General features: G+C 35.4%; 1 protein-coding gene across 1 annotated transcript in view; it reads right to left on the minus strand.

The window, feature by feature from the left end:
• AMMECR1 (Alport syndrome, mental retardation, midface hypoplasia and elliptocytosis chromosomal region gene 1) overlaps positions 1–16,913 on the minus strand; it is a 103,948-nt gene that overhangs the window by 21,666 nt on the left and 65,369 nt on the right. The window contains exon 3 of the mRNA XM_011374337.2: positions 1,977–2,091. Within this exon, the coding sequence (XP_011372639.1) occupies positions 1,977–2,091 (115 nt within the window). The remainder of the gene's footprint in view (positions 1–1,976; positions 2,092–16,913) is intronic.

Raw genomic sequence — 16,913 nt, forward strand, 5'->3', positions numbered from 1 at the left:
AAATTGATAGCAATCAATCAATTAGAAAGTTTAATTCTATAAAAGGCTTTGCATATTCCAACTTTGCTAGGATCAACCCTATCAATTAATTTTATTTTTCCTTTACAAAGTAAAAAAATAAATCTTAAGATGCTTTCATATTTTGATAATGCTCCCAAACACCCTACCACAAAACCTAAAAGGAACTCTTTCATCCTACTCTCTGTAGAATTTTTTAAATAGCTCTGGCATAACAACAATAATTTATATCACTGAGGTTTTTTCAAATGAAGATAAAGATCTTTATGGATGACTTGTTCTGTATGTGGAAAAACTGAATGGCAGCAGAGTAAGTTGTCCAAAGTCTCACAAGGAATCAAGGCAAAGCTAATAATAAAACTCAAATACAATTAACTATCAAGACTGTGATCTGTCCACAAAGCAAAATATCTTATTTACCATGGGGACAGGCATTCTAAAAAGGTCATAGAATTAAAACATGTCATAATGATACAATGTCATTTATGAGTGTTTAAGTGCAAGAGAATGCTATGTATATCACTGAATTCTCAATGTTTTATTCTTATAGATTGTTTTATTCTTATTTACATTTCTTCATGCTTTGTGTATACTTATTTTCTCTGCTATTAAACTATAAGGTGCTTTATTTGGGGACCAAATCTTAGTACTTTCATATATGTAGCACAGTGCCTTAAGTACAGTAGGCATTCGATAATGTCAGCACGTTGGTGTGTAAAATTTCATTGACGTACACTTAACTATCTCCTCCTAACCACCATTGTAAATCATGTTGAGAACCTTTAAACTTCCTTAACCCATTTCCCATTTACCACAAGAATACTCGCCAGCAGCGCTTGCAGCTGTAGTGTTTACCCTGAGATAACTCGCAGATTACAATCCTAACCTTATCCCCAAAGTTTGCCATGAAATATCTTGCTTTTATTATTATTTTTGCATCACTCTAGTATATTGAGTGTCTTTGGAAACAAATGACATCATTCTATTCCTAGCATTCTGTTTTAGTGGTATTTCCATTTATAAAATATAGTAATTCTCGATTGCTGAAAACGTCAAATCCTAGAAAATGTAGCATTCCTATGCTAATGTTAACATCATTCTCGAACAGTTATTAACCAAAGATTCATTTGATGAATCCAATTTATGTACACATTTCTGTTACATTAGGATTAGAGACAAGTTCTGTTTAGAAATCACTCCAAGAACAGTTTTTATATTTTATTTTCACATTGAAAACCAGTCAGATTTGCTTCAGCCTCAAAGAGCATAGCGTGTTTATGTAAAATTGACGCTGGCAGTAAACTGCACTTTTTTTTTTTTTCTAAAGGGAAATGGGTTAAAAACCCAACCCCACATGTTGGAGAATAAAAATATGGTCAATATAGACTACTCCGATAATAGCAATGCAGAGATACCCAAGATATAACCTTAATATTATTTGTTAATGTGTTTAAGCATATAAGTTAAGGTGGCCAAAATTGAATTAGTATGATTTAACTCTAACCAACACCCAGTCATTATCCACAAGCTGATTCTCCCAACTGATGTATTATCCTAACTCTTTTGCTTCTTGATTCTTAGACATATCCTTTGACTACCTAACTAACTGCTTGATGGCAGTAACATAAGAGTGCACCAGGATGCAAGAGGAGAAACAAATTCCAATCAGTCCTTCTTACTACTTATTAACAACTTTTACAAGGTCCTCTGGTGAAATAATAGGATAAAAATGAAGAGAAAATTCAGTTGGGGGATTAAAATAACACACGGCACTCTGTCTCTGAAAAAAACTCCTTTGCTAATATCTCATTGATCAGCTCTGAAGTTTATTTATCCTTGTTACTCTCTACCTTCATTACAAGAGAGAATGAGCTGAAAGAGTTGTTTTCTGGGCCTAATTTTAAACAATTACTCCAGAATTACTTTCATTTTTCTTTAAAAATTGTCTAGAGTCTTACCTCCCAGTCCAAATAATCACAGACATCTTCAAAGTTAGTGAGCAGAGAAACTGAGCAGAAGAGCCGTGGCAGCTCATCCCTTGTCATTGGGGGAAAACGGCTATCTTTAAGGGCACTGTTGAAAACAAAGCAAATATTAAAGTAACTGCTAGATATGAAAGTTCCTAATTTCAAATGCAGACAATCATTTGAAAAGGTAAAAGATAAAAACATAATCAGCAAGGTACCAAAGGCACCAATAATCTTCAAATGTATTTGAAGGTCCCAAAGATTTTAGAAGTGGTCATTTTTTTTTTCATTCAATAGATTGTGTTTACTAGCGAATCCTATGACCAATCTAACTGTAAAGAGTGAATGATCAATGACATTTCCTGCACAATCATTTCCTGGTGTAGTTTCCTGTTACCTGTAGATTCTGAGAATGTTTTATTTTACTTTTGAGGAGAATAAAAACCAGACTAGTGGAAACTTGTGGCAAGACTTCTGGATCTAGTGCTGGTGGAAAAAAAATATATGCATTTCATGTTGTAAAAAAAAAAAAAAAAAGTTCATGCTAGGTGGCCAGTTACCACAGAACAGCACTCAAAGAGTTAAAAAAATCAAAATTTCATTTTCTTCAAGCAAAAGAAATCAAAGAAAATGAAAATAATCATGCAAATTACAAACTAAAATTACTCATAAGGATTTCAGGCCCCCTCTAAAGGATAATTCAAGATATGGTTCAAAATTGTGAAACTACAGGAAATAGACTAATCTAGGAAATAAAAGTATGATTAGGAGACTATTAATCACATCAATGGATTTCTGAGTACATCAACTCTGATTGGATCCTATAATCAAAGGTAGTATACCACAGTGCCAAATTCTAGAAAAACCCCACTTTTAAGGACAAAAATGTTGGAAGACCATAATTATTCCTGCAAAAGTAGAATAGACAGACAGAAAATACAGAGACGCACACACAAGCACTGTGTGTTCCTTGTACTTTTAAAAGCAACCACTTCCTAGTCAAAAACAAAAACAAAACATCTCTCTGATTGTACACTATAGTAATGGCACTGCTGGCATTCGTGCTATTCATCCTCGAATGTCTTATAGAGCAGCTAGGCTTAGAAATGTTTTTTATAAAAGATATATTTTCACAGATTAATCCTCAGAGGGTGCAAATTTAGAGCTTGCAAAGTGGGTCATAACAAAGTTCTACGGCCTTTGAAAATAATTTGATTCCTTTTGCAGTGACTTCCTCATTGCTGGATTTTCCTTTTTTCGTTTTTCCATCCTTTCCTTTGCATTCTGAAACTCACCCACTGTATTGGACAAATATATATCTATGTTTGTGAGTATTTTCAATGCTATTTTGGTGCTCATTCTATTCTGCTATACAAAGGAAAATGCTCATAGAAAGATATAGAGGTGTTTTATATACAGTATAAGTGTTTCCTATTCAATGAGCCAAGATTAACCAAGTACCAGGAAATCTGTGATAATTCATACTATGAGAACAGTATTTCACTATTTTATAATTTAACAACACAAATTTCCTATGGTCTGGTTTACTTTCCTATTGGCAAACGAAGTGTTAAAAAATGTTTTCAAGATCACATTCAAAGCCAAGATAAAGATGATGATGATGATGATGTGTTTGTGTGTGTGTGTGTGTGTGTGTGTGTGAACTCCCTCTTTCCCCCAGTGACACATACTGGAGAAAAGTTCTAAAACACAGAACAGAAGATCCCATGCATAAAAACCAAAAGGCCAATCACACTTTCAGTTTTCCTGTTAAGAAGAAAAAAAAAAACAAAAAACCTTTTACATTAGAATAACATAAAATATAATTTTTAGGGCTAAGATTTTTTTTTTATTGTGGCAAAATATGCATGGCATAAAATTTACCATTTTAAGTGTACAGTTCTGTGGGATTAAGTACATTCACACTGTGCGATAATCACCACCATCTATCTTCAGAACTTTTTCATCTTGCCAACTGAAACACGATATCCATTAAATACTAACTCCCCATCCCACCCTCTTCCCAGTTCCTGGCAAAATGTAATTTAAATATATTTTTATAATTTCAAGTAATTACAGTAATATAATCACTAATGTTTTTGATATAACAGCTTTATTGAGATATAATTCACATAACCATAAAATTCATCCTTTTAATGTATATAATTCAATTCACAGAGTTGTACAACCGTCACCATTATCCAATTTTAAAACATTTTCTTCACACCAAAAAGAACCCCATATACCCATTAGCAGTCACTCCACATTCTTCCCTCCCCACAGCTCCTGGAAATCAGCAATCTACTTTCTGTCTCTATGGATTTGCCTATTCTGGACACTTCATATATGTAGAATCATATAATATGTGGCCTTTTGTGTTTGAATTTTTATAAAACGTGTTTTTAGAGTTTCATCCATGTTGTAGCATACATCAGTACTTCATCTTTTTGTCTAATAACATTCAATTATACAGATACATAACATTTTGTTATTCATTTATCTGCTGATGGACATCTGGCTTGTTTCCACTTTTTCGCTATTATGAATAATGCTGTTATGAATACTAACGTATGAGTTTTTGTGTGGACATATGTTTTCATTTCTCTTAGGTAGATACTTAGGAGTAGACCTGCTGGGTCATATGGTAATTCTATGTTTAACTTTTTGAGATGCCAACAAACTGTTTCCCATAGCGGCTGTACCATTCTACATGCCTATCAACAATGTATGAAGGTTCTAATTTTTCCCACATCTTCACCAACATTTGTTATTCTCTGCCTTTTTAGTTATAGTGCTAGACCTACTTTAATGAAGTTTTTTTTTTATCTAGAACTAGCTTTTACACAACACACATGCTGAAGCATAAGTTAATTTCTTAACACTTTGAAGCAAGTTATCATTTTGCTTACTTTATTTGCTAGCAAACCAATGAAAGGTAAATTGTAGAGCTCACTGCAATTCAAACTATTTCAAATCAATGAAATTTTCAAGTACCTAAAATGTAACTGAAGATCAAGCTAGCAAGCTTTCCTGTGATATGGAACCTTGTTACTCAGTCATTCTGGGCTTAAAAAAAAAATGTTTAGAACAGGAGTAAGTGGGAGAATGCTACATGGTTAATAAGAGAAACTGACGATCATGCCTCACTATACCAAGACTCAAACGTATTCATTTCAAAACTCTGGAAGAGTAAAGGTACATTAGTCATGACGGAAACAGTCTGATTTTACAGAGATACTCATTCAAACAAGACTTTTAATTCTTGTATTTTTCATCAACTCTAAACAACTTTACACTGAATTCATGAGCATAGAAAAATTCCAAAAGGTAGGAAGCCCTCAACATCTCCAAATGCAAATTCCCAGGGAAAAGAACTAGCAATGAAAGCCTACCAAGGATTTAATGGATTATAAAAAAGATGAAAAAATGTAGCTGGAGACTGACATCAGAGCTGCTAGACTGGTCTGGATAGCTGATAAACAAGAGGATTCAGCTTCCCTCAGCCCCATTCTCTTTAGTATACAGAACATGCAGTGTAGATGCTGAGCCTTTGGAGAAGATATGCAGTCCGGAGTTGGGCAGTAAGTTACTCGAGGTGACCCAGCTAGTTAGTGACACAGGTGGGGATACAACCCAGATTCTTGACTCAAGTCCAAAATTCTTTCTAGTTATCTACATTTTTTGTTGCCACCTTTGTATGGATTATCTTTTTATTATTATTTTAAAATTAAATGCTTGCCTTACTTGGCAATTCTGAACTCATACCTGAAGTGCCTCTGCCTAAATAAGATAAATAATACTTTAATAGCATTCATTAGTAGCCAAAGAGTAAATACAGCTAGACTTTCTGTCTACTGGAAATCTGCAGGAGCAAAAAGGATTTTTAAAATATTAATATTGTCCATGGAAAGCATTTTATACCAGAGAAGTGCCTGCCAATTTAAATTCTAGGCAGCCTAAGGTACTGACAAACAATGACGTCCTGTAGTAAATTTGTATTAAATTCTCTTTGGTATAATAGGAAGCCATTTTCTAATGTTTTGTTATTGCTAGGGGGAAAAAAAACACTTATGTATAAAACCAGCCAGCTGCTCCATCCCCCATATGATGGATGGGTAAGGTTTAAATAATAGTTTAATTCACATACGAAATTCAAATATATTCAATTCAAATTGGCACTTCCCAAGAATATATTTCTCCTGATTGAAAAGCAGCATTAACATCTGTCAAAGTTAATATCTAATGTTAAATAGCACTTTAATGAAAATGAACATTTTTAAAAAAGGAATGAAGAGTTTAGCTTATCAAAGAAGCAAGGGGTTTCTGACGGTGCGTGGAAATTATAAGGAAACAAAAAAGTTGAAAAGAGACAAAACCTAAGATAGTACAAGGCTCATCATAAACAATATAGCGTACAATAGAAATAATTTAAGTGAACTTACCTAGCTAGTCATTCACTCGTTCATTCATTTATTCACTTTCTAAAACACTGATGACCTTTATCACTTACCCTGTAGAAAGTTACCAAACTGAGAAGGGCTTCATATTACAAGCAATCTATTTTCAGGACAAGGAAGTAATTAAAATAGAATTTAAAAATCTCAGTTTGGATAGGTGAAAAAAGCAAATCAATCAGACATTAGTCTAAAAAAACCAACCAGTTTGTTTATGAGGGGTTTTAATCATCTAGAAATTCTGCCATTCCTCATCGGAGCTTCTAGAACAGAATGCACATGGGGCATGTCTGAACTCCAGAAACTTAGAATAACAGAATTATCCATAACCTTTCATATTAAGTAGCAATTTTAGCTTCCCCATATTAAAGAAAAAATAGACATAAAACAATGCAAAAAAGTAAGTGACGATTCATCAAAGCTAAGGGTGGAAAGGAGCAACAAAGGACACAATTATAGTTAAGGAAGGAGGAAGGGAACCTCATTTTGGTGAGGGCTATGACCCCAAAAAAAGGAAATTTTCAATCTTAAGACATATGTAAAGAGTTACTTATTTGGGAGATTTTTTTTTTCCCTTTAGAGTAATAAATAAAACTACTTGCTGCTCAGTAAACATCAACAGTTATTGATTTTGATATATATTTTATTGTGATATGACAGGTGATTAACAGAGAATGGAGGAAAGAACTAAGGGAAGACTAAGTAGAAACGGAAAAAGAAAAAAATTATACAAACAAATAAAGATGGAGAGGAAGAGAAAAGAAGCAAGAAAAAGAAGTAGGAGGCAAAGAAAGTAACTAGAGACATATACAAAGGGACAAAGAGAGACAGCAAAGAAGGAGGAGTGGAAGGGTACAAGGGAAGGGAGATAAAGTGCTATAGGGCCTGTAGGTTTCCACATATATTATTTGACTCCTATCCTATAAGGATTCACTTAGGCTTTAGAGTGTTATTACCTACTGATTAAAGTTCTTGAACTGCTCTGATCTTGAATTCTTAAAAGCCTCTACTCTGAGTTAGCCACAGATGCCCACCAGGAGGGACAAATACTCTCCACTGGGTTGCATGTTGTGATGACCAGAGCAATATTGTTAAGAATATGCCTCCTAGCCACAGTTCCTTACCTCTAAATTAGGAGAATAGGTTGTGATTCTGACTCAGTGAAACAGAACTAAAAGTAGAAAATACAAGATACATGAAGAAATGGATGGCTAAATGTTTAGTGTAGATGGCAGGTATTCCTCATTTTCCTCCATTATAATGTCCACATAATGCTCTCTCTGCAGAGTTTCTGGATTTACTCTATCCTGTTTTGAGAAATGAATTACTAGAAATATTTTTGTTTTAATTACTTTTCTGATGGAAAAACTTTTAAAATATATTCTACCAGATTAAAATGAACATAAGTTTATCTCTATGGCTTAGGTTCGTCTTTAAGACTCAATATGACTTTGGGTCATTCATTACTACACAGTGTTAGAACAGTGCTCGCAGTGATCTTAGCAAGAAAACAATATGTGGGTCTTGACAACAGATTACAATGACCAACGACAACTTCCATCATAGGAGATTTGAAAGCATGGGATGTCTCTACTTTCAAGACAGTGTAACACAAAAGTAACCTGACGGACTGTCAAGGTTTTCATCCTCGGGTTCTCTGAATTAGGACACCATAAAACCGAACTAACTCCCAAATTGAATTGAATGTAAATTTTATTGCCTTTCTCTACAACCTTGACCAAGTATTATTTCCCCAAGGCCATCAAAGCATGTCTCCAAGGTATAACAACAGTTTCCTGTGGCAACTATAGCTCCTAAAAATGCAATATCGAAGTCATCATTGATACATGAACACTATTTCACAATCCTGTAGAACATAACACAGTAAAATGGTCAAGAGCTTAGCTTCTGGAGTCAGACATAACTGCATTTGGATCCTGGCTCCACTGCATACTAGCTCTGTGACATCTGGATAAGTCTCTTAACTTGTGGCAGCCTCCATTTCCTCATCAATAAAATGGGAATAATAGTATCTACTTCATAGAGCTACTGTGGCAAATAAATAATAACACCTACATAAGTGCCTTGCATACACTAGGTGCTTAATAAGTAGTGGCTGCCAAAGGACTTTGATTGATCATCAGCATATCTGTTAAGTTTATGCACACAGGGCTACCCCCATATCATGACTCTGGTGAAAGGAAGGGAACCCCAGGACTAAGACTGATCCTTCAACCTTGATATGGGAGGATCTAAACAAGTAATCTCTAGGAATTCAATGTGGCCATCCCTGGGGATAATGGCTATATTTCCAGGCTCTGGTTTTTTTGTTTTGTTTTGTTTTGTTGTTGTTGTTATTGTTGTTGTTGTTAGTTTCTTTGTTTGGAGGAGCCTTCATTTCATTTTCTTTAATTTTCAAAATATTAAGCACCTGCTGTATGCCTTTTATTATGTGAAGAGTCACAGAGGATATAGAAGAATAGATTGCAAAATAATATATGGATGTGTGTAAAAGACAGTAAAATCACATACGATATGAAAGCTGAGAGGAATGGCCAGACAAGGTTAACTTCTCTTCTGGAAGGGTCTATTTTATACTTTCTGCCATTGGTTTACAAGTTACCAAGTGACTCAAAATCACAGCTAAATTTACAGAAATAAAATGTATAAACATTTTTTTTTTCCTAGTAACAAATCTACTACACCAAGTAAGGTGCTTCATATCCCCAGTATATATATATATATATATATTTGTATAGACATGTAGTACTATTACTAGCTAATATATCCAAAGCACAAAATATACTTAGAGTGAGCTTTCTTGGCAAAGACAGCAGGTATAAATACATATTTCAAATAATGTCTTGATAATTTATTTTTTGGCTGACATCATGTCAGGTCTGATTAGATTATCTTCCTTTTTACTTTATGACTCGGCCGACCATGTTATGAGGTAACCTGTAGAAGTGTCATGTAGTTCTACCATTTTCTCATCCTTCCCTTGTGTTTGTATTATTACTATTACCATGCATCCATTGTTTCTTCGCAGGAATCTTCTTCAGCCACTTCCTGCATGGGTAATTTTATCTAGTTTTAGCTAATCTATGCATAGTGATTAAATGGCTTAAGAAGATTCCTGCAAAGAAACCACAGGCTGAAAATAATACTAAGAACCATAAATCTACTTAACCAGGCACATATAAACTGAAATATGTTGCAATATGCTGAAAGTGAATTAAAGAAGAAGGGTGCCACTATCAACACTCATCAAATCAAGGATCTCATGCTATCCTCAGGTATGTGACAGTGACCTTCCAACATAAACCAAATGACAGCACCGGGGTTAATCCATATATTAAATATTAGTGGAGTTTAATTACTATTTTCTTATATTTTGGATTAAAAGATCATAAATAGAATTTCTAATCTTCTCTTCTCACCCCACAATGGATCATCCAGGGGTACCTCTCTTTAGAGACCGCTAATCTAAAGCTCTTAAATTCCAGGAGACTGACTCTAATATATTGAGACATGATACTATGAGCAAAAACAGCTTTAAATATGAAAGAGTCAATATCTTTTGAGCACCTATTGTGAGCCAGATGTGATACATGTATTCTATTGTTGAGTCTTCAAAACAACTCCATTTTATAGATGAGAAGACTGAGGTTCAGTGAGTTCAGTGAGTTCAGTGAGATTAAGCAACTTGCCATAGGTCATAAAAACAGGTAAGAGAGGTGACATTTGAACTCGGGGCTGTCTATCTCTAGAGGCCATTCTCTTTTCACAGCATCACTTCTAAAATGTTGTTAGCAAATCAACATAATGTATACACATTTAATCATTTTTAAGGAATTTCCCCCCAATTAATGCTGCTTCTTCTGGGGTTTAACTGAATGCTTTAAGTGTAAGTGTGAGCAGGTTCTGAAACTAAGATACGGTACGTTTTTAGTGAAAGTGTTAGCTTGTTTTTGCTCTCTTTGTTCTCCATTTTGCTTTTTGTGATTCAGAGTTGCTGCCATTGAAAAACATCTGTTTTATCTAAATTTAATAAGCCCTATTAGTGGGATACTAAGCCGTCCCTTATTCTGAAGCTTTTCCACAATTTGAAATTTAATCTGCTGGAAGTCATAATAGCGTTACCAAAGTACTAGGTTTTGGACATATCTAGGCTGGTAGGCCTGTTTTTGATTTTTAACTTTGCTTTTCCAATCTGAATGAATAAGTTCTCTCATAATCACCACAAGCGTCATGCATTTTTTTTTTCCTTCCCTCTTTCCATGGCAATCAAATCTATAAATTGAACTCTAAAGTGCAAAACATATGTTGTCACTCTAACTTATGTGCCATGTTAGGGTGATTCAGCCTTACCCACTGGTTTACTGTCCTTTCTAAAACTAATGCCAGTCCTAAATGGTACAGGTCTGCTGAGAGCTAGCATGCTGGCTCTTACTGCGTGGCCTGTCTATGATTTTCTCAGATATCACTGATGGGGAACTAAAGGTAACAAAGGAAAGAGTTACGTCAGTCTTAAAGATTTGGTGCAAAGTATGCTTATCTACTCAGTATGCTAAGGGAGAGAGAGACATCCAGCCCTCTCCACTGCCTCACTGAGACGTTTTTCATCTTTATTTTCCTTCTCTTCTCCTCCTCTCCCACCTTCTGGATGTTTTCCTCTTTTCTTTCCTCTTTCTATTCTATTAAGGTAAGGAAGCGAGAATAGTAAAATGTCACAAGAAGGAGAAGAAATAAAAGAATGGGGGTGAGAGAGATGAGTAGTATACTGAGACAAAGGCCTACAGCTACTGCTTCCACTGGACAAGTGTGCAAGGCAGTTACGTGTTGTCATGCTCCACCATTGGGTCAAGATGACCCATTCCCTTTTGGTATTGGATTCTATGTTTTATTTCGGCCCTCAGTGAGTAGACTGTGCACGGAGAAAGGTACACGGTCCACTGCCTATTTCTTTCTAGGGTTTTTAAGGTAACTCTGAAAAGCAGAAGGTCAGTTTGGAAAAAAGAAAAGTCACACGCTTCACCTCCAGCAACCTAGCTGCTTAACCAGGCAATGGTTATCGAGTCAGTTTCTTGGTTTTTATACTTTCCCATCTCATATTTTCCTATAATGAAGCATAACTACATGTCTGATTTCATGGCCTCTGTAACTTGCCTTACATTTATTTAAACAGAATTATTTTAATTTTTATGACTATGTGATATCTTTTGGGGGAAAGTTTCCTTCAAACCACTCATATCATCTTTATTTTATACGATTCTACATAGAGTTTTCAAAGGGTCTTCACATCTTTTATCCTAGGTGACCCTCAACACATCCTCATAAAGCAGACAAAGCTAATGCTATATTATATTAGAAACCATAATAGATGTCTTCCAAGAATAAGGCCCCCATTGTCATAGAGTCACCAAGTGTAACAGCTACAAGGACTTAGAGATCATCTAGTCTACACCCTTCATTTGACATTTGGGAGAACTAGAGCAGAAAGTGACGTGCCCAAAGTCACGCAGCTATTAAGTAGCAGAGTTGGGACTATATGCTGCATCTCCTGACTTCCCACTGATCTTTCCATTATTCTTTCATATATTTGTTGACTGGCTGTCCTAATCTGATAACACTCCAGAATGGATGTTTGAGGAGCAAAGAAGAAAATGATGCCAAAAGCAATAGAGAATAGCTAGACTAATAAAGCAGTTAGCTTCCCACTATAACTCAACACTGTCAGGCACCTGGCACTTGACAGCATGCTGAAGTCACGCAGAATCTAGAAAATGAGCAGATAAGGGTGGGAAGCACCAACACTGTGAGGGTGGCAAATGCGATCTTCACTAAGGCCCTCCCTTCCATTTCTAAACCACTCCCCCTTCATCTTTATTCTTACACACTCCTAGTAGGTGTCACTCTCTCCTCATTGTACTTTTCCCTTGCTCTTTTTACCTTGCATTCTATCCATTCTGTCCCATTATTTCCCCCTACCTGCAGAGAGATCCATAGGATTATTCAACATAAAAGTTATACATTTTTAAAATAGAGTACTTAGTTCCCTTTTATAAAGCTGTAACGATTAGAGAATCTGTCCCTTTTGTAAATGTCACTGTATCTTCTGGTTGTGTGTACCTAAATATGTCAAACTATAAGCTGGTTAGGGCAAGATAACCTTAATGCCCATTTTCAAGTACATAGCACAATGTCATGCGGAGATTCAGCATGAGAGAACTATGCGGTTATTGATGTACTGCTAAAGCTCTTCAACTTGAATCCAACCTACCTTCCAATCTCTTGGAACAAGTTTTACTTTATTCTTTCAACAAATGTTACAGTGAGCCTGATCAAACAGAAAAGGGTATTTTAACTCCTCATCTCCTGTTTGGTTTATATCTTGATAAACCTAACTTTCAAAGGCAAAGAAAAATTTTACTTGTAAAGTTTTCCATTCCATTACCATTAAAAATTACTTAATTCTCCCAGTGAAAAGGTCCTCCTTTGATTTTGTTTCCATCAGACAAGTACATGGGGTAATAAAATATGTTGGAAAAGCTTTGCAATATGCTGCTGAAATAATGACAATTGCTGAATCCGTACTACAGTACATATTAGGAAAACCACAATACATACTAAAAGGAAACAGCATCATTTTGGGATGGAAAAAATGCAATGGATAAAAGCCATGCAATTTAAATTATAGTCATGTGACAACAGTTCTGTCCGGCATAGCAGCAAAACTGGCTATGTATAAGAGGCAGTCCTAATGATTGCTGATGGAAAAGAATGTCTATGAACGTGAATTAACTTAGCAAATATTTATTGAGCTCCTGCTATGTGCCGAGCATACGTATACATACAGTGACACAGTATGTTCAATTGTAGTCCTATGGAATAGCGTGCTTCATATTAGTTTTGCTACACTACCGTAACATGACCCGCATTTATATGAGCAACTAAGAGCACCTAATGATAAGTATAAATCTCATAAACCAAGTCGCATTTTAGAGATGTGGGGGGAAAAAAAAAAAAGAGGAAGGCACCTAAATTCACAAGGCCTTATAACTTTTAGCTTTATGGATACTAGCTTATTTGTAGAAAATCTACCAGGCTAAGCAAAACTCTATAAAAACATAAATTAAAAACTACAGTTTTGAGTATTTACACCCATGCACAGGTTATATATTTATAACTTTGACCATAAGTTCCATGAATATGATGATGTGCTCATTTTTGCTCCTCGCTGTATACCCAGTGTCTAGCATTCGGCAGCTGGTGAGTACAGTTTTAATGAGTGAAAGCATATAAGAAGACAGTCTCATATAGTCTCATATTTATTAAACATTTACCGGCAATATAATAAACATTAAATGGTCCTGTTTATACTTTATTAAACATCCAATGTTCCCTGTATTCTAAATATCTTTTTATTCATCACCTTAAAAACTGTCCACCAAAATGTGTGTCCCCTGTTTAATATTGATTAAATGTTGTTCACTTAGGAGATGTAACTGGCCTTTTGGTCTTTAGTTAGATTACTGTGCATTCGCGGTATAGCACAGTTTGTCAACATTTTTCTAGCTAAAATTTATAGACTGCTATAAATAAATAATAATCAACTCCCATGATAGAGTTACTGAGTTGCTTCCATCTCCCCAGGAAAACACAGATGCTTTGCATCCTGAAGGATGCTCAATGGCCTCTTATGTTTGTGGGGTGATTATTATTATTATTATTTTGTTGTAGTTTAAAACACATCAAGACCTAAATTACTAGTCCATTTCTGTGCCTTTCACACCTTATAAAGGAACATCTTATGAACTGGATGAATCACAAGCCAGCAAGGGCAGGCATAGAAAAAAGAAGCACAAGATAACAGTCTCTCTAAATGAACATAGGTCTAAAGGAAATCAGAAATCAGTTTACAAATAAAAAATCCTTTTAAAAATTCCTTTGCCCACTCTTCCGGTTCTCTGCGGGATCTCAGCTGAGTAAGCATCCCGGGGGAAGAGGAACTTGGTGCAAATCAACCCTCTGAAGCAATGAGAATGATCTAGTGGGAGAAAGATTCTAGAAAAGACTAGTGGACCTCTGGTGCACTTTTGGTGGGGCTGTCAGAATGTCGGTCAACTAAGAGGTTCTTACAACTTAACAGGTTGATAGGGGTTAAAGTATTAGTATGTATCAGCACATATTCTCTCAATTACATTAGACTTTAAAATTCTGAGGTCTGGTTTGCCTTTTACAAGAAGTAACATTGGTTTAGAATGCTGCTCCGAACCTGCTTCACAAATCTGAGAGACCAGGTTATAGCATTTCATTTTCCTTTGCTTCCGCCATGTCCTCTCCTTCCCCCATGTAACTAAAAGCCATGTCTTGGACTTTGGTAAACAACATTAAGGAAACTGAGAGAATATTTTCTGTGGACTTAACTTTCCTGGAAATAATTATCAGTGATGGAAAACAAACTCTTCGTAACAGAATAAAACATCATTAATTTGAGCTCCACTAATTCAAAATGTGTGCTAATTTAAACAGATGTAGGCTAACTGGAAAAGAAGGGTCTGTTACACTAAGCAAATCAACTTTGTAATTAAGGTTGTAAGAGAAGCACAGAACTTGCTGAAAGAGAAACTATTTTCAGGACTTCAGAATTAACCATCTATGTGCACTAAAACATAATTACAAATCTTTGTGTATATGACAAAGCAGGGCTCTGGAAGACTTCTACTTGACAACACTCTGTTAGCCCATTTTAAGTTATCTGTGTCACTAAAACAAGCAAAACTATTTTTAAAATAAATATTTCATCCATTCTTTATTGATCATAATGGACTCCCTGCAATTATTTCGAATTTGGAAGCTTTTACTTCCACTTTGGTATTGCTAGCTACTCACCTACAGTTGTGTTTCTACTCAAGACTTCGAAGTACAAGTCTAACGGTGGGTCACTAATAACGGAATCAGAAATAAGGCCCAAGCCTCCTGAGTTCAATCGCTTACTGTCTGAACTAAAGACGTTACAAACTTTTCATACCTTGGGTTACATCTAGTTATAAAATAAGGGAATGGGGTGGGGGGAGCTTATATCCCTGAAGTAATAGACCTATGCACCAGAACAAACAAAATAAAAGGCAAAGCAATGATGTCCTTGGGAAACTTATATGTTAAGTACTAAATATTCAGTCGTTATAAAACAATTATCAAATAAAAGTAGCATCAGTGTCCAAAGGAAGCATTTCCAGAGGTGGTTACTCCTCACACCTCCATGCTGGCTTTCACTTCACTGGCACAAGGCAGTCTTCCAGCTCCTCACATCCATTCCTTCTGCAAGCATGGCTCTGCTTTAGCGGCTTAGTTACCTTGTCATACAGATAGGTCTGACCACTCTAATTATACTGTAAGCTCCTGAATTCATACAGGTTTCCCTTAAGCACAAGATACACAGAACTAGCACATCATGGATGGATGTACTCTACTAATTTTGCTTGGTTTGGGTTGATAAGACTCATGCTTTTCATATACAGAATTATAAATCAGAGCAATAAGATTTAAAAAAAATGGCTCCAAGATTTCCAGTTTCTATAGAAACCTTGAAAATACCAGAACCAGCAAATGTGTTTGCTGAACAATTTTTGTCACTAAAATTGATAGGCATCCTGCAAAAATACTGAATAAAATCATCATAGGTCAATGTTCCAACAAAAGCGAAATGCTAGCCAGTAAATTTTGTAGAGGAAAAAAACCTTTCAGAAAATGGTTTTAGGCAAGAAAGTCTGTACTCTCTTCTAAAACGTAAGTCTCTATCTACTAGGCTGATCATCTGTGTCATCTCTGTCCCATCAGTGTTAATCAAGAACAAGAGGTCCCACAGTCCAAAAATCACCAACACCTGGATACCATAAGCTCATGACTGTTTTTAAATGAGAATTTTACTTTTTAAACTATGCCTGGCTTGGGCAATTATTTAAGGTAGTCAGCAAACACAGGACACAAACCAACTGCTGGGCAGAGTGAGGCAGCTCAGAGTTGTTTTGACTTGGGAGGATTTTTCCATGGGAGATCATAAAAGGCATTATCCATACCTGGATAAAATTAAGTGTTGACGATTAGTTTTCTAAATAAATATTAAGAAATAAATGTAGTCATACAAATTGGACTTGTCTAAAGTGTTTTCACTACTTAATGCTAGATTACTACAATATATTAGTATTAAACGTTTCCAATCTTTTATTTGAAAATGATTCTTCTGACGATATGTACAACAGCAACCACCCTGTTGTTTTCACTAAATTTCAGGGCTTTTCTTCCTTTCAGAAAATATAACATCTGTACCTACAGAACCATCTAAATCGTCTTGTACTAAACTGTTCATTTTCACTGCACTATATATGAACACTGCTCAAAATTTAATGCCCCCAGCTGATACCTGGAAATGCTTTTTTCTTTGTTAATGGAAATTACTGTATTAAGGCCT

This window comes from Pteropus vampyrus, unplaced genomic scaffold, assembly GCF_000151845.1.
Source record: "Pteropus vampyrus isolate Shadow unplaced genomic scaffold, Pvam_2.0 Scaffold244, whole genome shotgun sequence".
Classification (NCBI taxonomy): domain Eukaryota; kingdom Metazoa; phylum Chordata; class Mammalia; order Chiroptera; family Pteropodidae; genus Pteropus; species Pteropus vampyrus.